At 36.8% G+C, this 22,095-nt stretch overlaps 1 protein-coding gene across 5 annotated transcripts in view; it reads right to left on the bottom strand.

Moving 5' to 3' along the window:
• The window catches only part of GRM8 (glutamate metabotropic receptor 8), a 324,211-nt gene that overhangs the window by 154,754 nt on the left and 147,362 nt on the right, over positions 1-22,095 (bottom strand). For all 5 annotated transcript variants that reach the window (XM_425426.8, XM_046903818.1, XM_046903819.1 and 2 more), the window contains 3 exons: positions 18,809-18,944; positions 17,115-17,269; positions 15,376-15,513 (listed from right to left, as the gene is read on the bottom strand). In XM_425426.8, the coding sequence (XP_425426.3) occupies positions 15,376-15,513; positions 17,115-17,269; positions 18,809-18,944 (429 nt within the window). The remainder of the gene's footprint in view (positions 1-15,375; positions 15,514-17,114; positions 17,270-18,808; positions 18,945-22,095) is intronic.

The raw sequence follows: 22,095 nt of genomic DNA, 5'->3' as shown, positions 1-22,095 counted from the left end.
CGCTTTTTTATGAGGTAGTAGGGATTTACTGACCAGGTTATTATTGTTAATTTTCTGCACACAGTGTATAAGTAATCAAATAAGTTGGAAATATATTATTTGGGGCAGGACAGAAGTAACATTTCCTTTCTTTTTTTATTCTGCCACTTTTTTTCAGTTAGTAGGAATGGACAGTGGACCTAGGTTCTTATAGTTCTATTCACAAGCAAGTGCATTAATAATCAATATCAAATCCATAAATATTAATAATTTGTCTATATTTGAACTAGCAATCAACAGATTATGTCTCAATTTCAAATTATGGGGAAATTTCTGCATTTAAATTATCAATAACTGAGATTGCATCAAAACTACATGCATACAATGCATGCTTCTGAAACAGGGTATCTTGAAGGGTGCACACGGCCGAAATCAAAGTAAAATATCCAGTGCTCTGACTGGAGACTTGGCTTTGCTTGGAGCCCTGACGACTACCTAACCTTCACAGTCTCCAGATCCTTCATTTCCACCAAAGCCTGCCAGCTGACACAATCACAGCCAGGAAGAAATCTATGTTCAGGTAGTTGAGTGTGTTCTTAGTGTGGGCTCCTCGTGAATAAACAGGATTTTTTTCTGTTGCACAGTATGAATAGCAACGAGGAAAGAGACATGCTCCATAGACAACCAAATGTTATCCATCAATAACCTTTGTTCTAAATGTCAGAACAATAGAACAATCTCCACAACTAAAGAAGAAGATTAAGGTATACTCTGAAGAAGAAAGCCTTAGGTTAGAGATGAAATTTCCACAACAATTCATGTATTATGAATTAAAAACAAACAGTGAAAAACACAGCTTTCACTATAATTTGTCATTAAACAGAACTACTTCAGTCCTAATATCATGATACTGCTGCAAAAATGTCAACATGTCCCTGTGTTTCTTGTGCAGCACCTTGTTAAAGTTTTTATCCCAATTTTTTTCAAGCATCCATAGAACAGGATAAAATAAGATAGAGAACTGATGAAATTTTGGGAAATAAGTAAAATAATAATAATAATAATAATAATTTAAGAGCACCAGTTCTGCATCTTCCAGAGATGTTCAACCTCTTGTACTTACTGACATAGCTGAGTTTCACAAAAAACATGAATGTTCAGTACACACGGCTCCACCTAACATCATTCCGTTTGTACAATGACACCTTTGATTTTTTCAAGGAAGAGACTAAATGCATAGATTAGATATCCTCCTCTTAAAAATAGCTCTATAGAAAGATAAATCCACTGTCCAGAGATATGGAAAATTACTAGACATCAATGTCACAGTTTTTATCTGTATGATTCATCATAATCAGCATGTCCTCTATACCTGCTGTCATTATTGTATCCATCATTAACTGTGTGCTAGGTAAACATTTACACAGGAAACTGTTCACATACACGCTGTACACAATCAACTATTAAACAATACTCTGGTAAAAAATATTTTTCTGGGTTCCAAATCATCTGTTCTTTCTCAATCCACAGACTTACTACAATGCTTTTTTACAGCTACTTTCCATTAGGGAAAATATTTCCATCATTAAAAAAATACTTTCTAAAACATGTATTCACCTAAAACCTGTATTCAGTTTGCAGGAAAAAAAAATGAAATTAGCAGTTTGTTGAAAATGTGACTTTTACATTTCAGAACTTAATTAATTTCAAACTTCTGTTTACATGCATTTGATTTTATTTTTTTTTTTTTTAGATAAAATAGCACTGTAATAATTTCATTGATGTAGAAAAAGGTTTAATTCTCATTTGCTTGGGACTTTAAAATAGTCTGTTTTAATTTCAATTCCAAATGCCAAAATCCTTTGTGAAATAAAGATTGATCTTTACAGTTATACTTCTCAAGAGAATTTTCTGAATAATAAATTAAGAATAAAGGTTTTGACCCTTATTGTATTTTTTTTTCTTCTTTCTGAAATAGGTCCTGAATGTATAACAGCAGACATTGCAAATGCTCCATTTTCTTGAAGTCTAAACATATCATCTGAGATAGGGAGTGAGGAAGAGGGGACTGTGAACATCTCCCCCGTGGCCTGCTAGTCCCTGTCAATACCAAGAGGTTCAGCCCTGAGTTCCAGATCCCACAGCTCCTCTCTCTCTTGCAGACTGCTCTGACTCCTAATAACTCCCTCAGCTGTTCTTCACATCCTGCTTAGAGCTCCTATACTGAATTAAAGATCAGTAACATAAAGACTTAAGAGAGGGGAATGGGATGGAAAGAGGAGAATATTTTGCTCCAGCAGCATCCTCTGTGGCTTTACATGCACACAGGGATGATAACAGAATTAAGGCAGAGGGAAGGAAGGTTTTATACAGTGAGAAAAATTGCTAACAGAGACAAACATATATGTATGCTGCACACTGCAGTAATATTCAAAAATGGAATGCATCAGAGAGTAGATCTACATGGATGTCAAAAGTCAAGGGATGTAGTTATACCATCATCTTTTTGATTCAAAAATGAATCTCACAGAATCTCACAGAATCATAGAATCCTTAGAGTTGGAAGGGAACTTTAAAGGTCATCTAGTCCAACTCCCCGGCAATGAACAAGGACACCACAGCTAGATCAGGTTGCCCAGGGCCTTATCCAGCCTCGCCTTGAAAGTCTCCAGGGATGGGGCATCATCCACATCAGTAGGCAACCTGTTCCAATGCCTCACCACCCTCGCTGTAAAAGATTTTTTCCTTATATTTAATCAAAATCTACCCTCTCTGATCCTGAAGCCATTTCCCCTTGTTCTGTCACCACAGACCCTGCTAAAGAGTCTGTCCCCTTCTTTCCCTGTTTCTTTTCATCATATGAAGTTGAATATATGACCATCGAAATAACACACTCTCCAGAGATGTATCATAAAAAATCACAGTACAAAACCTTATAATTACTGCTTCTTTGTGGACCTAGCCATGGAATAGTTCTACATAGGTAGAAAATACATTGAAGACATGTTGCATGTTGCTATAATCATTCTTAAGTCCTTTCAGCTGTGAAATGCTCCTGATTTCAGTGTGGTCCTGCACAGATGCACAAGTAGGACTCGTATAGCTTACCTGCATGACGGAACTATATTTCTAAATATTGCACAGCAAATTGATTGAAGGCATGATTACACATGAAATGCCTGATCACAGTGTAATTAAACTCCTCACCCTCAGATGGGAAGTAATTTAAACTAGCATTCAAAATTCCATTTAAGAAGTACTTTGAAAAACATAAACCTTGTGAAAAACTTGCTAATAAAGGACTTAATGTACTAAGCTACAGCAAATGCGAATCATAGAATCATAAAATCATTGAGGTTGGAAAAGACCTCTAAGACCATCTAGTCCAGCTGTCTACCTACCACCAATATTTCCCCTTTAACTATGCTCCTTAGTACCACATCCACACATTTCTTGAACACCTTCAACGATGGTGACTCCACCACCTCCCTGGCCAGCCCATTCCAGTGCCTGACTACTCTTTCATAGAAGAAGTTCTTCCTAATATGCAACCTGAGCCACCCCTTGAGCAACTTGAAGCTATTCCCTCTTTTCCTATCACTAGTTACCTGGGAGAAGATGTTGTCCCCACCTCACCACAACCTCCATGTAGTTGGAGAGAGCGATAAGATCTCCACTGAGCCTTATCTTCTCCAGACTGAACAATCCCAGCTCCCTCAGCTACTCCTCATAATACCTGTGCTCCAGTTCCCTCACCAGCTTCGTTGCACTTCTCTGGACACACTCCAGGGCCAAAATGCCTTTTTTGTAGTTAGGGTCACAAAACTGAACATAGTACTCAAGCTGTGGCCTCACCAGAACTCAATATAGGGGATGATACAAGCTGAGATGCCAGATCTTCTTGGCCACCTGGGAAAACTGGTGGCTCACGTTCAGCCGAGCATTGACCAACACTCCCCTCAGTCTTATAAAAGAATTACTAACAGTGTGAACACCATGAACCAAATGTACAGTAATGATAAATGACATCAGATTAGTGCAGAATTAACACTGCATAAAAAAAGAACAGACTGGGCAATAAGGTAAAATTTAACTTTATCAGTAAGTGTTATAGGAAGAGGAGGATGTCAGCTACTCATCCACAAAGTCAGCAAAGTACATGAAATGCTAAAGAAAGTTATGGAGACTGAAGAAGCAGAAAACATGATCACCAGAAATTTCAGATAGGTAAATACCACAATAGAACATCAGTCAGAGATATGGTAAATGACCAGTATGAACCAGCAGAGAGCCCCAAGACGAAAAATGGCATTTGGTTTTATCTGGCAGAGAGCATCAGATCCAGCTCCAGACAGGTCTATGAACAAGCTTCTTTACAATTGCAAAGAAAATAAGGTCAGAGATTATATCTAAGAAAATAAAATAAAGAATACAATAATCTGCATACAGTGTTATTGTTTGTTAGCTTGCTTGTTTTTTAAAGGAACTTTACAAAAAGGCAAGGTAGCTGGTAAAAGCACTGAATTCTGAAAGCATTTTTTTTATGTCACATGTAGAACTGAAAGTGACCACATAGTCCTAATTGTATAGGTTCTAAAAGCAAAAGCCAACGAGATATAGTATCACAGTGAAGGAGGCTGCAATATTATTATTTTTTTAAAATTTCAGAAAAGTGATTCATGCTCAGCTGAGAGAAACAAAAAGGATAAACCGTGGAAAATAGAACCACTTAACAGCAGACCAAAAGGGATTTCAAGGAGAAATATTCTCTGCAGTTCCCTCCCACATACAATTTTCCTTTCATCAATACTAGAGTTTTAGAATATAGTACTGCTGAGGCCAAATTCTTGGTTGGTTACCCTTTTTACAGGATGTTCAAACTTCTTGTCTCTATTTCAAGGCTCTGTATAACCTGTCTATAAAGATCTGCTCATTTTTGTCCTTCTTTTAAGATCTAAAACTTGTCTTCTGAAGTGAAAAGCAATGTAGCTTCCTTTCTGATCATTTCTTTAAAGCTTTTCTTATCCTACACAGCCTTTGATTACTGACCTCTCTGTGATTTCTACACAAAATCAAGTTATTACTCCCATTTGGGGGCCATCTCCTCTCAAATCTCATACCTCTTCATGTCAATAAAGCATCACTCCTGTAACGTATTGAAGATTTGGCTATTACATCTACTTTATATTTTACTTCTGTGCAACTAATTTGCAAAATATTTGCCCTAATATCACAGACCTTGCTTCCTTTATTATCATCATAGATTAAATAAAAGAAAAATTCACCAAGGAGTTTGAGGAAATATTTCAGATATAATGAAAAGTAACATTAATACTCATTTGAAATTCAGCCTGAATCTTTCGCAGACATGAAAGTCTCCTACTTTAGTTTATAAAGATAGAGCTTAGTCAGAGGCTGCGTAAAGGAATAGTGTTTAACACAGAGCTCCAGGAAAATTTTACCATATCCTGATATCCTGGCCATACATAGTGCTGCTGCAAAGGAGCTGAAGATTTGGCATATGTAGATTTACTTGTCTTTTTTCCTGCAGGCTGTCAGGTGTCAGTCTTTACATTCTACATTATTCTACTGCACATAGAAACTGCAACTGTAAAAGACCTTCACATACCCACTCCCAATTTTGGTAGCTGACATGAAGATTTTGTACAATCTAAAAAAGTGTATTCGTTCTTCTTTTAATATTTTTCCCCTCTCCATTTTATAACACATTTGCAAATACAGATTTCATCTCAAATCCAATGGTGAGGTACCGAAAGTTCATGAGTAAGCTTCTTCCTGTGAAACTCTGACTCCGATTTTGCAGAAATGTTAGAATGATAACCCGTCTAATTAAGAAAATCAAAGCAATAAGATGAGTTCCAGGAATGAAACCATGAATGCATGTGCTTTTTCTATCAGTAAATAATGATCAGTTTGTACAGCAAACTTAGCCTTCTTTTTGCTTTCCAAACTGTGTGAAAGACATTTGTAATCTTAAGTAAGCTATTTATTTGGAATGATCGATTACAGACGGTGGCTAATTTGTGATCTATACATTGCTCTTTGCTTAGTGTTTGTCCAGAACTTAAGGAGCATCACATATATCTAAGTAGAAGTGCAGGACAAATCACGGCTTTTCTGTCTCATAGTCAGGTAAATACCACTAATTAGTCAGTTATGCAGATTGTTTTTATCTAATGAAGTCATTCGGCAACACTAACATTTTTGTCATCAAAGTTACAAATATATATATATATATATAACTTATTCTAGTAATCCAAACAAATGGACTATTTGTTATATTTTCAGTTTTTATGTTCAGGAAGAAAGTTCAATGAATTGTAGTTTATTCTATCACTGTCCAGACTAAACACAGTGTTCCTAAAAATACTCTGAGGGCTGCTCCAAAAGTAATGCCTCCCATTTTATTATGTTGTCCCACAATGTCAGAGGCAGATGTTGGTGGTACGGCAGTAGAGACTGAACTTTCCCATGAATATCCTGTTATATTTTGTTACTGTGTGACTGATGGCAGCAGAGGGGCAATCTGACAAATTGGTGTCTGACATGAAAGTGTGGATGAAGCAAGGGCATGTCACTGAATTCCTCCCTGCCGAAAAAAAAAATTGCAGCCACTGACATTGAAATTCTCTGAACATTTATGGAGACCAAATAGTGGATTCCAGCACAGTGATGCAGTGGGTGGTGCATTTCAGAAATGGTGACAGCAACAGTGGGTCACCTCCACTGGTGCAGATCCTCAAGAGCCCAGCATTCAGGCTTTAATTCACTGCTGAAATGGTGAAAACATAAAGCTAAGGGTGTTGGCTATGTTGAAAAATTTCGTAGCTGAGACTTTGCTCTATAAAATAGGTTATTGTGCTCTTTGTATCTATTGTAGTTTCTGTGAAAATAAATAGGAGCAACTTTTGGAGCAACCTACATACTTTTAGAGTCTTAGGCTCTATTTCAAAATATGTAAGGAATAAAAATAATTTATTTCTTTTTTATTGTAGTTAAAAAAGTCATCGGAAAAAAATTATTTAAAATGTTACCTTGAGGTGCTTCTGAATCTGGAAATGATTTGTTCATTTCAAGATGAGAGAATAATTGTTGATCTAGGGTCACTGATGAACAGCTCTTTCAAGGATATTGCTCTGGACAAAGTTTACCATCAGTCAGAACTAAAACTAAGAGTGAAAAAGCACCCTTATTTTATAAGCCAAACAATGTTTATGTGCCACTTGTATTCCACCAGACTCTTCCAAACATGTTTATAATGTGCAAATGCCAGCTCATTTTTCTTCTCTGCTTGAAAGAATAGAACAGGAAACCAAAATGCAGTAAAACAAAATAAAATAATAAAAAATAAAATAAAATAATAAAATAAAGTAATATAAAATAAAATATTGCAGTCTGGCCCAAAGCCTTCACACATGAGCACAAGGTATAGAAGAAAAGACATAAGCAGCATTATACTGCATTCTGTAGCATCAGCTGACATGACTGCAAATATTTTGAAGGCATCTAGCCCATTACAAGCATTCTGGGGTCTCAGAATGTCTGTAGTGGACTGACCTACTTCACAATCATGAAATTTATCTAAGATAGTAACAAACCAACCAAGACCACTGTTGGCCACCAAAACTTAAAGCCAGAAGGTACAGTAGAAACACATTTCCCTGTTTTCCCTGTTTATTTTCATCAAAGTTTTTAAAGCCTTTATTTGTCTGTCTCCTGGGATTATCTTATAATGGGATAAAAGGATCTAGTCTAGAAAGTTTCAATATTCAGTCTTTAAATAAATCTTGAGTGGCTAGCAGAGTGAGGGAGGGGATTGTTCCCCTCTACTCTGCCCCTGTGAGGCCCCATCTGAGTGCAGGCCTGGAGCCTCCAACACAAGAACTCTTGAAACAGGTCCACAGAAGGGCCATGAAGATGATCAGAGTACTGGAGGACCTCTCTGATGAAGAAAGAGGGAGTTGCTCTTGTTCAGCCTGCTGAAGAGAAGGTTCTGGAGAGACGTTATTGTGACCTTCCAGTACCTGAAGGGAGTTTATAACTGGAAGTGGACCAACATTTTACACAGTCTGATAGCATCAGGACAAGGAAGAACGATTTTAAACTAAAAGAGGGGAAATTTAGGTAAGATGTTACGAAGAAATTCTTTACTCAGAGGACAGTGAGCCAGTGGCACAGGCTGTCCAGAGAAGCTGTGGATGCCCCATCCCTGGAGGTATTCAAGGCCAGGTTGGATGGGGCCCTGGGCACTCTGATCTAGTGGCTGGTAACCCTGCTCATGGCCAGGGGTTGGAACTAGATGATCGTTAAGGACTCTTTCAACCTAAGCCATTCTGTGATTCCATAAACCTGATAAACCTTTTACAGTAAATCAGTTTAAATATTTTAACTAATTCCACAGAATACAACATCCTGAAAATCTGTTATATTATCGGTAGGCAAATGGTCACACATATTCATTCAGAGAAGGTAGTGATCCATGCAACCATGTAATGGGATGCATTTCACTTGACTTAAGCAACATGAGTCACCTCATCCAAATGGGTCGTCTAAGTCTGTCTTCATCAGACCCAATGAAGAGAGATAGGTATCTTCACATGGTAAGACATACCAGCCTGAACAGCTTACTGAGATAGAGGTTGCTGTCAGAAGTTAAACAGTTGGTTAAATCTTTCCTTGTGAGGTCATGTGCTTAACCCAAGGGAGCCCTGGAGACACACTAGTCGACAGCTAGAATCTGCATCAAAATCTTTATGTCCAGCCATGCAGTTAACCAGTATAAGTTCAATGTAACAAACGTACCTCTCCTCCCCTGGGCAATGATTGTAACACAAAATGAGAATACTTGGACTTCTACCTGACCTTTCATAAGAACACATCATACAAAAATATTTATCTCAAATATTGGAAACAAGATTCTGGAAATATTGAACTATAACTGTTACATTTAATGGATATACTTATCCATTAAAAGCCAAATTCTGATCTCCTTTTCTACGCTGATTTATTCCATAGCCCATTACATATGCCCCATTGATTTTGCTAGGTTTATTTCTGCAATAAAATTCTACTCAGTAGATTAAAAAACATCTGCTTCAGTTTACAGATGACCAATTTGAACTCCCTTTCTCAAAAGGTGAGCAATTACTTATAAATCAAATTGATTATACAGGTGGATAATTTCTCATCAATATATTGAAAATATTCATGATCTAAAAGGAGTTCATGCTAAGTGTTTTCATTGTTGCTTCATGAAATTATGAAACCACTCATTTTACCTATACTAATAATATGACAAATCTATTGTTGAAATGTAACATATGTAGATTTATTTAGGATCTTGGTGGTGTCTAACATTTGAATAAGTTGAAACTTTCAAGATATCAAACATAATTAATCAGTAGAAATATCACAATAGAGAGATCACATAATATTCTTTAATACTTTCTTTTCCCTTGTTCTCTTAATTTGTTGCAAAGCTTGCAAATTAAGTATTAACAAATAAAGAAGGTGTGTGGTAGGTAGCTCTGTATATGCAGTCTATAACAGAAGTCACTCTGTATTCCTGCATATAAGTGAGATGACATTTTTCTGCAGTTGTGAAACAGAACAAACAAGCTACCTTTTTGGGATCTACTGAGGAAGTATGTATGGGTAAATGTAAATATATATATTGAATTACTGCATATTCCCAGAATATAAATAGGTAGACTATAACTATTGCACTGCATATTATATAGGCTTTTTTCTCTTCAGAATAGCTAATCAGTGGAATAATATGATGGTAATTCGTAGTTAATGGTCTTCTGCAAATAACGACAAAATTCAGTCTTTTTCCTTTTTTTTTTTTTTTCTCCCCCAGGAATTGAGCACAGAGAAGAATGTATATCCTTCTGACTTACTTGGAGGAATCAATATCATCAAAAGGTGTTTTCCCTTGTCATGCAGATTCTCTGGAAACATTGAAAGGGGATTTTATTCCTCATGTCTTCAACTCTACCTGCTCAGTTCCTTGAGCGCAGCTACAATCATGTTTTATTTGGCTCAGGGACACAGTTTTGGAACAAATTTCCTGACTGTCTCCACTTTCACATGGCAGAGTAGTTTCACTGCGTCCAATCTCAGTTCTTTCCAAATGAAAAAAATAAGGACAAGCAGTGGGAATACAGGAATAGCCCTTCAGCTCAGAGAACAATACTACAGCCAACCTGAAGGAGAATCTGCTGAAAGAACACAGTGAGGATCTCTGACACTCAGAACTAACTGCTTTGCCCTGCACCATTTGGTAACAGAGACAAGGTCACAGGGTACCTGGGCCACTATGGAAGAAGATACCTCAGAGAAGCCACTCTCTCCCTCTCCAACTCCCCAGGCAACAGATCAGGAGAAAATGTATCATGTCCTCTGACCACTGACCTGTGAAAACTGGAGAATCTTTTCAATCTCTTTAACATGCCTACTGTCAACTTTACTAATGGAGTTTCACCTCCAAATTCTTCCATTGACAGAGCAGCACTAGAATGTTTGAACAGAAGGCAACAAGTCTGAAAGATGAGTAACCTCCTACAAACATTAGTAATGAGCAGATCAGTCTGTCTTGCCAAATCCAAGGACACTGACAATTACGCAGCTAACATTCTTTTTAAGATTCAAACTATTTTTTATTGTTTAATTCAAATGAATATCTAGTCAGGTAGCAAGTATATCTGCTATATATATATTTATCAATGCTCTGCATACAAACAAATGCTTGAATAATGACACAGATGCATATTCAAAACTAAAACAATTATTCATTCCTCTCAGAAGACAGGATTACGAGTTCCTCAGCGTGGAAAACAAGAGATATCCTTCCTATCTGAAGAAGGATATATGGGAGTCAGGTTTGTACAGAGCCCATCTTTCCATTCACAGCAAGGATTTGTTTGTGGCAGAGAAGAGCAAACAGGTGAAGAATGGAACGCAACATTTAACATTTTAACTATTGACTTCACTGTTTTACTAGAATCCTTCCTAAGAGGTTGAGCAGGTACTGGAAATGACAGAGTAAATTGTTACTGCCTCCCAGGAACAAGGATTTCATTCAGATGACATTCTTACATGTGTTAGATCTAAGCTATATCATTAGTAACAACATTTGCTGGTTTTCTGAGGCTATGCTTTAGAAGGTGCAGCAAAATTCAGATAAAATGGTACTTGAAGCAACAATTCATTCACTGGGTTATGCCTGTTCTGCAGAGGTCTGAGCTGGAATTAGAATTTCTGGACCCATAAGTCACTAATCAACACACATACACACGTGTGCACATACATACACACACTGCAAGAGTTCCAACTTGGCAGCAATTATATCAAATTTCATATGGCAACATGCACTAAACTACTGTGGAGTGGAATATGACTCATAACTTTATAAAATATTCTAAATCCAAAATTGATACATTTCCCAACAGAATACAGTACTTGAATTCCTATTTATGAATAGAACTATAGAGAAACAAAGGTGTCTAGGGAGTACATCAACGATTTCTTTTCATACTAGAATAAGCAGCTTTTTTAAATGACATGGTTTGTATCTGAATCTTACATTTGACAGCTAGATTGAGAAGTGACTATCCACTGGATATATTATAAAGAGATTTGAAAGTACTGTCTGGTGAAATAACAAAATGGATAACAGCAAGTGAAACAATGAAATTAAATCAATGAATGTTCAGCATACGTTAGGTCCCCTGATGTGATGGTTTTCAGACTTACTGAGTAATATTTTTGCACATTAGCTGCTACTGGGATTAAATACTACTTGAATCTTCTGGAATTCTTCTGTATTTTCAAGAGGGCTGAAGCTGGTCCTCTACAAGAGGACCAAATGTGTTTATTTTGGTCAAATTTTAATAATCTTGAGTTAAAGTCAGAAGGAAAGTAATAAACAATTAACGTGAGTACAACAAATGGTCCTCAAAGCCTCATCTATCCAAATGATGAGATGGATTACGAAGTTTCAACAACCATCTTAGCTCTTGCTTATTACTGGAGAAGCTGGATCTGGATAATGTAATCTTTACTTCATACTATTGTACTGAGACAAAACAGCAGTAGGCATTTTATAAACATGAATAAAAAGTCAAAAATCCTTCTGCAAAGGATTTATAAGCTACATTCATAAGCAGCATTTCACATAAGACTCAAGAAAATGGCTAACAGCAAAGGAAGAGAAAGTAATAACTGGTCTTTCTACCTCTGATGCCTATATGTACTGACCACACACAAGCTGCACAAAGTAGAGGAGCATGCAACTCCTTCTGTGTGTGAAACAGTCCCTCTTAAACTTTAGCACCTTTTGAGAATGGTGGTACAACTAAAAAATATTGACTAGTAAATTCTGTAACATCTATCTTGTACCTGTGCTGATTTTTTAAACTTTCCATAGATCTCACTGAAGAAAAAAACTTATTTTATGAGAGATTTTTTGAGAATGAAACTGCTACCCAAACTAAATGGAGAGCAATGCACTTCGCCTTTAGAAGATGCACAGCCTGCTACTGATATTTTGAATTTGTTGTATACATTCCTCAGAATAGAGTTATATACATATATATAAACATACATACATGAGTAAATCTGCTTTTATTGATATTGTAGGTGTACAATTATATTTTCAATAAGGTAGTTAAGAGAAAGCAAGTAATGCATTTGTAAAGTTTCCAGATGAAGATCTTTTACACTGTGCTGAGATTTTTTTCAGTGAAATTAATAGTTCAGTTTGATAGAGCAAATTGAAATTAGACTAATTTACACAGGTCTCTACATGCTTTTGGAAACTCTTCTTCCATCTTTATTTTTAGCAGTGCAGTCAGTTATTATAGGCAGTTAAAGGCTGATTAGGTTTGCAGAGCAGTTAAAATGCTAACCATACAAAACAGAAGGAGAGACTACTGTAACTGTAAAAGGATGTGCATGAAGGGTTTTTTTTAATTAACATTTTTGTTGATGTTTTATTAAAGGACTGCACTTTACTGTTCAAAGACTGAAAACAGTGTGATAAATACATGCCTTGAAGGAATGCTATGGGGAAACAAATCTCACTAGAACTATATTTCATTGTGTTAGATTGGAATTTGAGGCTCTCGTTGCACATGTTAAAATGATACAGTAAGCAACTTTATTTAATGTCAGCTTCCATATGTTTATGTATACAAACACGAAGAAATGTCTATATACGCATACTCTGTAATATATGTTAAGAGGACTTCTTCAGAATTTTCAGTTAGAGTGGAATCAAATATGAATGTTCTTTGAGGTTAATGGAAGTAAATTTCATTTAATTCTTACCATACTCCCTTAAATCTTAATCACAATTGCTGCCTTCTATTTCTATCACTGAGCTTTGGTTCTCTGAAGGAGTGACACTGAATATTGTCAGATCCACAGTTCAGTGCAGTTTTTTAAAAAAGTACTCTGTGATATCTTTGCTTCATTTTCAAATCTTTGTATTCATACTTCTGCACATTTTGTAAGAGCAAAATAGTTCAGAAACCTACCTTACGGGAGGCTGACAATCAAGAGCTGGATTTATGCCTAACAAAACCCATTCCTGCATCTCAAGATATTGGGTTTCTTTCAGATTTATCCACAGCTACAGATATACACAAATTTGGCTAGTGGGCAAAAGACAAAGAAGATATTTCCTCAGCATTTCCCAGATGAAAGATGTGAAAACTAGGATGACCTGATTTCAGCTGGGACAGTGTTAAACAGTACACTGATGTTTTTGTTTTTGCTAAGTTTGATTTTTGACTAATAATATATGGACTGTGCATCTTATACACTACTTTTCACTTAGTACTTAAATTTGATAGATATGAGCTGCAACAAGTCAGAAGCCCATCTGTAGCAACATTTAGAGTTTCCCAAACCACAGTCTATACACTACTCATTCTACTGGAGGAATGTCAAAACAGTATCTATTTTCCTCTTTAAATAATAAAAGGAAAATAATCTCTTTCCAGCCATGGGTAGCTACACAGCCATTACTTATACACAAATCAAGACCAAAGAGTAGATTAGAGTAGTGAGCTATCATTTCACTCAGTGAGGCACGGATTTTCATCTTTTTTTTTGTTTTGTTTTGGTGGAGTTCATGGCAAAAGGCAGAGGACAAGGTATTACTGTTGAAAAGAGTAAGCATGCGCGTATTTCTGACATTTCGGTGTGATATATTTGTGCATTGTGAAGCAGTAAGTCTATGAGTCAGTGGTAGAGGACAAATACATAAATCTGATGGTTTGGGGGCAGTGGGACTTGTGGTGCATGTCCTTGGAGACTGCACGTCCTAGAAAAACTGGGGTGCTGGCACAAAGCTTATGTTTTGAGAAAGTTTGGAGTAGCAATCCCATAAAAAAGGCTGTGTGACTGCATCATCACTCAACCAGAAAAGCTGGAACAGCAAGCAAACAAAAATGTTCACATTCCATATGAAAAATAATGTTTGATGAAAGAAAACACTGCATCAAAAGTCAAGGTACATGGATAACTTACACACACAGTTCAGAAAACTGGGTATTGCTGGTACTACTAGCTAGAGATAGAGGTCCCTACCAGTAGTGGTAGTAATAGCAGTAGTTAAGCAAATGATGCCAGAAATATACATATATAATAACATAAACAGTCTGCTGTAGTCACAGAAGACTAAAGGTAACCTCCCAGAGGTGAGATGAAACTCAGAGCTAGTAATGCAACTGCCCATTATATGTTATGACCATTGTGTCTTAGTATGTTTGAGAATACCAGCACCAGTTACGTACAAATTTTGTTTAAACTTCATAGAGATACTCAGCTTTATAAAACAATACAGAATCCTGTTCTTTCCACATAAGGACAAGTATTAAGGACATACTGATTTGATTTTTACTCCATCCTCATGCACAGTTTGTAAACTAAATAAGGAGTTCATGACTTGACCTACTATCAAGACCTCAGTAGTTCAAAAAGTAATTTAATTTGCTCTCTATGTTTTTCAGGGATAACAATATGAAAATTGCATTGATGTACCTGTTCTCTACAAAATGCATGTAGACAACTATACATGGGGTGAGAGAAAAGGTCACTGAAAATAGGAATGGAACTGAACCACAGTCATAGGTCTTTAAGAAAATCTGTACCATCATTGGATTTGCACAAATTGACTACGAACTTTCTCAAATATTGCCCATGAAACTTTTCTTTGGGTTTGAGGAACAATATCACACTTATTTTTTTACAGTACAAGTTTGTGTAGGAAAACTGAAAGGAGACACAATAGAGGCTAACAGGAAGTTGTTCCTTTCCAGCACTCCAATAAACAACTTATAAGTAATGTTCTACTACCACAGTTACCTGTGCATTTCTTGATGTTGCTGTTTCTTTTTCCATGAGATCCTAACTTGCATCCAAAGTTCTCCTCCCAAAATTCTGCAAACCATACATTTCTTCGATTGTTAGCAAGTGTTCGGCTCCGAAAATATCTATCGAATCCTACATTTAAGAAAGAGAGAAAAAGACATTGAAATATCAAACAGCATACATATAGTCATCTAAAGATTATAATGGGTTTTGTATGAATTTCATAGCAAGAAAAAAACATAGGTACTATTTAAAATAATATTTTGTGCGCATATCTAAGGAATAAATAATAGTATATTTATTACTATTCTATATTTGCTGTAGAAAAATATATTTTTAAATACCTACAGTAGTTACAGCATATCTAAATCTACAGCAGAATTCTATAATAAGAAATAATGCCATGCAGATGGCTAAGGGAACTTATTTTTAATACAACAGATGACCCAAATATTGAATTAGCTACCTACATGAAATTAGACAAACTGACTCAAGTGCCATGGTTCAAATAAACTTCTCTCCATGGCCACCTAAAATCACTGAGTACCTCTCTGTTGAACCTGAAGTCTTCCAAGTCACCTAAAATTGCCCGCCAAGCTGGAAAACTAAAGATTCCCCTTAAATCTGATCAGATTCTGCATCAGTATTACACCATCAATCCAGGAGACTTAATAAAATCATGACCAACATACCAATAGGATTAAGCTCTTCATAAATACTTCCATCAGGGTAAATTCTCCAAACAGTATCAATAGTGCCATTTTTATCATCATTTCCCAGCTTAGAGTACTTATGTCCTAGACTTACTATGGCCGTTACCCCCGCGGGCGGTACAAAGAAACAATCTCCACTTGCCAGAAAACTGTCTCATACTCCACATCATGTTAATACAGTGACTTCTTAAAGAAAAAATTATAGAAAGTTTAGGAGAGGAAGGCAGATCCTAGATGCATCTCCGGCCATGAGAATGAACCAATTCACTAACATCCATCTGTTGCTCTTCTTTTTTTGCACTAAGAATCACCAGACTACTGTTAAGAAACTCTCTTCCACATGTGCTGTTAGTTATTAAACCATTATAAGATTTCTTAATTGCAGATTCAGCATCTCCTTGGCTTTGAGCTATATTAAAAGTAAACAAAAGCCATTAAAACAAACACTTTCTCAGTTCCTTAACAAAACAATCACACATCTTTTTCAACAAAGAAATCCCTCTGGGCTCTATCCGAGGGAATGGAAACTTCACCTAGCTAAAGTTTTGCACAAGTCCAGGGAACAGACAGATTTCAGACAGCCTTATGCTCAGTTTTCTTTTGGTAGTCTGCTCAGTGCGTGGAGACGCTTAACTCTACACCTGCCTTGGTAAGAGAATTAGGTACCTAAGATTGTGGTCTGCTTTGAGGGCAAGGAAGTGGAAAATTCAAAGCTGAATGTTGCAGAACTTAAGTTCTTAACTGGACTAAGCTCCTAATAAATAGAAAAATCAAGATCTAGAAATCCTTATGTTACCAAATCCCAAGTAGAGAGTTGTATATTGAATTCAATATTCACTATTCAATTCCCATGTGAAGTCACCAGAGGCACTAAATTAATATTGATAGAGTCAACTCAAAATATTTATTTGCATAGCTTTTCCTGAGCTCCAGGAAGACATATATATATATATATTTCTAAGAGAGCTAGGGTGTTTGAACATTATTGGAGAACTGGGTTTTGTCCCATTGCATTCCTACCATCTATAGATGTTCTTTTAGGCAGGATGGTTACTGCTCCTTCTGCAATTTCTTCCTGATGCTGAACTGGTGAAATTTTTGACCCCCAGCTATCTGAGCCAATCCATAGGAAATGTCCAGACTGATTAGCTTTTTTGGCTGCTTCCAGTATTCGCCTGTAAATAAATAAACAAATGCTTAATTAAATAAATCACATGTACAAAGAATTTTAGAATCCCATAAGATCATACACACTAAATAGGCTCTGATTTGGGCAGTCTCAAATATGTCCAACAATGAGTGTACTGAACATAACCCACAGTGCTGTACCTTTTGATTTTTTTTTTTCATTTTTAGACATAATTTTCTAGCATTCTTACTGGTTTCTTCATTTTTAGTTGCCAAACAATCTATTAAAGTGTACTTTTAGTTAGGAACTTGGAATAGGTTATCATGGTTCACTGGGTAAAAAAATGACTAGAAAGCTATTCCCAATGGGTTGCTGTGAATGGAGCTAAATCTGATTGGAGGCCAGTAATAAGTAGTGATCCCCAGGGCTACACCTGTATTATACTAGAGCCAGTTTTGTTTAATATTTTCAATTAATCTGATGAGGGAATCAAGTGTACCCTTACTAGGTGTGCAGATATCACCAAGTTAGGCAGGACTGTTGATCTGCCCAGGGGTAGGAAGGCTCTATGGGGGGATCTGGGCAGGCTGGATCAGTGGGGTGTACCCAGTCATATGGAATTCAACAAGGCTAAGTATCAGTTGTTGCACTGGGAACTACTCCATGCAGCACTATGGGCTCGGGGAACAGTGGCTCAAAAGTTGCCCATTAGAAAAGGACCTCCAGGTGCAGGTCAGTAGCCAGCAGAACATGAGTCAACAGTGTGCTCAGGGGCCAACAGCATTCTTGTCTGTAACAGAAATAGTGTAGCCAGAAGGACTAAAGAACTAAAGAATTTTTTAAAGCCAGAAGGACTAAAGAAGTGACAGACTTGTATGTGCCATTGGCGAGACAACTTAAATACTGTGTTCAGTTTAGGGCCCCTTACTGCAAGATTACTGATTTGCTCAAACACATTCAGAGAAAAGCAATGAAGCTCTGGATGAACCAAGCCTTATGAGGAGTTGCTAACAGAACTCGGGCTGTTTAGTCTGGAGAAAAGGAGGCTGAGGGAAGACCTCATCACTCTCAAGAACTATTTCAAAGGAGATTGCACCAAGGAGGGTGTTGGTCTCTTTTCTCAGGTGAGAAGAGAGAGGATGTGAAAAAAAAGCACCAGACTGCACCAGGGGAAGTTTAGACTGGACATGAGGAAGAATTCATTCACAGAAAGGGTGGTTAGGCATTGTAACAGGCTGCCCAGGGAAGCGGAGGAGTTGCCATCCTTGGAGGTACTTAACAGTACGGATGTGCTGACAAGGTGCATGGTTTACTGATGGAATTTGGTAATGTTAGGCTGATGGCTGGATTTGATGATCTTAAGGGTTTTTTCCAATCTCGATTATACTAAGATTCCAGTTCTCCATGATACAAAGGAACAGAGCACTGTCTAACTGCAAAACTGAATTACTTATCACCAAATTTCCAAACATTTTTTCACTGGTTTAAATTTAAATCCCCACTTTCTGCTCTACTCTACTCCAGTCAATTGTGTACATTTGTGAAGAGAGAACATATTCAACAAGCAAAATTAAAAAACAGTCACCTAATGTCATCTTCATTTGCAAACATGATCACCGCTCGAGCATTTGGAGTTTCTAATAAGCGTTTGATGATCTTTTCAAATTCTCCCGGTCTTGGTTCCCGAGGAATTTTGAGTGACTGAGCAATGCAAACACCTCCTGAAAGAAATTAAAAGGACAAAAAAAAAAAAGGGGGGGGGGGGGGGGGGGGGGGAGAGAGTTTGGGGAGGAGAGAGGAGAGACAAAGAGAGGAGAGAAGAGGGGAGGGAAGAATTGTTGAGCAGGCAGGCAAAGCAAGCAAGTTGCTCACCTGATAAAAGGCAGCACAGTCAGCCAAAAGTTACCTTATTTATGCCTTTTACAAATGTACATACTTAATACTGCATTAAAGATTACAGCTCAGTTACCTATTGTTTTATTTTTTATATAGAAATTAAAACAACATCCTGAGCCAGATCCTTGAGTGCTGAGCTGTGGCTCAGCTGGACTGCGTTCCACAGAACTACTATTTCTCACAGTTGAGAAGCCAAACTTGCCACAGGGTTGCATTTAAGCACAGACCTGCAGTTTCATGATTATCATATGTTCAGAGTGTGGTTCTTTAGAGTCAGGAACTATAAAGCACTTCTGCTTTTTCATCTGAGAATATAAGGTTAGCAATACTCTGGTTACAGAATCAAATACAGAATTTGAAGTGTGAATCTATGATTGAATAGATACAGATTTCTTCAAACCGTTAACATTCATAATTAACTTAACTTAATTATTTAAGAGGTGTGGGTTATCACTGAAAATTCTAAATTGTTAATTAACAAATGAACACAAACTCAGAGATGTTATTTATATCTCTTCATCATACTATGAATAGCTTTAGTAAACTTTCTAAACTGATATTAAGGTAAGGTGACAGACACTCAAAAGTTCTTTACTGCAACCTCTTTCTCAAGTAATGGTGCTTCCAGCCTGTCAATGAAATATGAAAATGAAATGCAAGAGAAATATGTAGCAAGCATCCTGTAAAATGAAAAACTGAAAAACAGTGTTAAGCTCTTAACAGTCCCCAAAGTCAGTCAGGCACAAGAAGCAAAACGGATCCTAAAAAATGATATAAAGCACCAATTTCTTACCTCATAAATTTTGAGAGTATATTTTTCTACAATTTCTGTTCATGCAATGGCACTTAGGGAAAAAAAAAAAAAAAAAAGAGAACATTTTCTCCACATGAAATTCAAATGCAAATATTACGAAATGTGTATATGTAATGTACTGCATACTGCCATCTACAAGGTGCGTTAAATCTATATCAAGTGATGAAAAACTGCAGTATCTCAAAAAAAGCTATTTTCAATCAAAATGGTTTAGAAGAAATACAATTCCATCATTGCAGCAGCAAGTTCAGTCATGACAGTACTGTGCATCTCAGCTTCTCTCGATGAAGAATGTGTTAAGTACTAATAGGAACAAAATAAAACGTACTTCAGCCTTGTTGCTGCACTTATAATTAATTGTGTAAGCTATCTCAGGCATACAAAACATTTTGTGTATGCCCATATCTATATATTACACACACAGCTGTTGTTCAAACAAATAACAGAGTATCAGTTTCAGGTAATGAAGAAATGCCAGATCCACAAAGGTACTTAAAACATTACAGTACCTAACCTCTCAGCACCCTGCTGCCTTTGAAATCTACAGCCTGGGCTAGATGCCCAGACACAGAGAGAGCAGAGTGTCTAGGAATAGGATTCATAGGAGCCAGAAGATTGTATAAGAAATAATTAGAGCTAACTCCAAAATAGCTAGCAAAGGTACTGAGAACAGGTTCTAAATCCAGTATTCAGGTTACAGGTGAACAAATAAAGATCTTCCCAAATTAAGTTGAAAGAAGGTTTGAGAACAGGTGCCTTGTATGTGATAGCAATATATTTACCATTTATTTCACAGGTGTCAAAGGACAGACAGTTCAGGCACCAAGTGCCAATGGAGGATTTATGGCTGTGAATCATAAAAACAAATCATGCCTACGTGTTTCACCCTGTCAGCTATTCTCACTGATTTGGCAAGATGACTGCTTGTTCCTGTTGCTGGCTTCTATACACACCTTTCTAGGAGTGTGTATTCATGTACTGTAACTTCCACCAACTAAAAGGTGGTTGCAGTCAAAAAGTCAAAGGTCTGTTTCCAAATGTTTGGTATCCTTCAATCTCCAGAGATCTACCTACAGAACTACATTACTCCAAATTTCCCTTAGTTAAAATTATAACTTGGTGTTTGTATGAGAAAATGAAAGCTGTTTGCTTACTGAAAGGAAAAGCTGTACTCAAACTTGGACAGTGTAAAGGATTATGAATAGGTTTCAGAGAGATTTGCACTAGAAGGTATTATTGAGACCAAGGAAATCAGCCAGACAGACTCATTTCAGTGAGTTCTAGTAGGAGTATGGACTTCTGACTGTAACCATTCTTTTATCTTTCCAAACTAATAACATATGATATAGAACATGAAATTGAGGGTTTGTCAAACAGTTTAAAAACATTAAGATAGCACTGATGAATGGTGATTCTTCACCTCCTCCAAAGAAAATAGACTTAGCACACGAGCAGTATCATTGTCTGCTCTCAGATCTGTAAAACTAAGGTATTACTCAGTCATCCCAGAGCTTGATGTGAGGAATAAAGCAGTTAATATGAACACTGTGATGATAACTATCTATTTGCCTTCTGTCTAACAGTTATTCAGTGTGATATTCAGCACCTGGGGCCAGGGAACCATGAAGGGAAGGAAAGCAGAGCTGAGAGCTGGAAATTGGGTTCAATGCACTCACTGCCCATTCATAATCCACAGCTCAGTCCAGCCACTCAGCACCACAGTCAACAGCTCATAACTCCTGTGCTTTTAAAACCAAAACAAAACCAGCCCCCATCTACAGTAATATGTTGAGTTATTTCCTCCACTGTGATAAAAAAAAATGGACTCTACATTTTTCCATGCTAGGCTAGACTTGCTTACAGGTGCTCTGTATAACGCAGGTGGGAAATAGGATATCACCAGTGAAAAACTGGTAGATTTTGAAGATATTGTCAATATGATGGATCAATAGGATTTTTCCTTTCTTTTGTTCCTACAATGATTCTGCTAAGAAAAAAAAAGTTAAATGAAAGGTAAACTTAGTAATTACATCATTTTGATGGTTAAATGTGTTGATTTTAAAATGATAAATATTCATTTTAGCTCTCAGGGGTTCTGTAGTCACAAGATGGTATGCTAATTGTAAACCATTAAATAGTCAAGTATGTGGAGGTGGGTGTCA

Source organism: Gallus gallus, chromosome 1 (assembly GCF_016699485.2).
Source record: "Gallus gallus isolate bGalGal1 chromosome 1, bGalGal1.mat.broiler.GRCg7b, whole genome shotgun sequence".
Lineage (NCBI taxonomy): Eukaryota > Metazoa > Chordata > Aves > Galliformes > Phasianidae > Gallus > Gallus gallus.
Note: the sequence above shows the minus strand (reverse complement) of the source record. Positions and strands in the feature narration are given on the sequence as shown.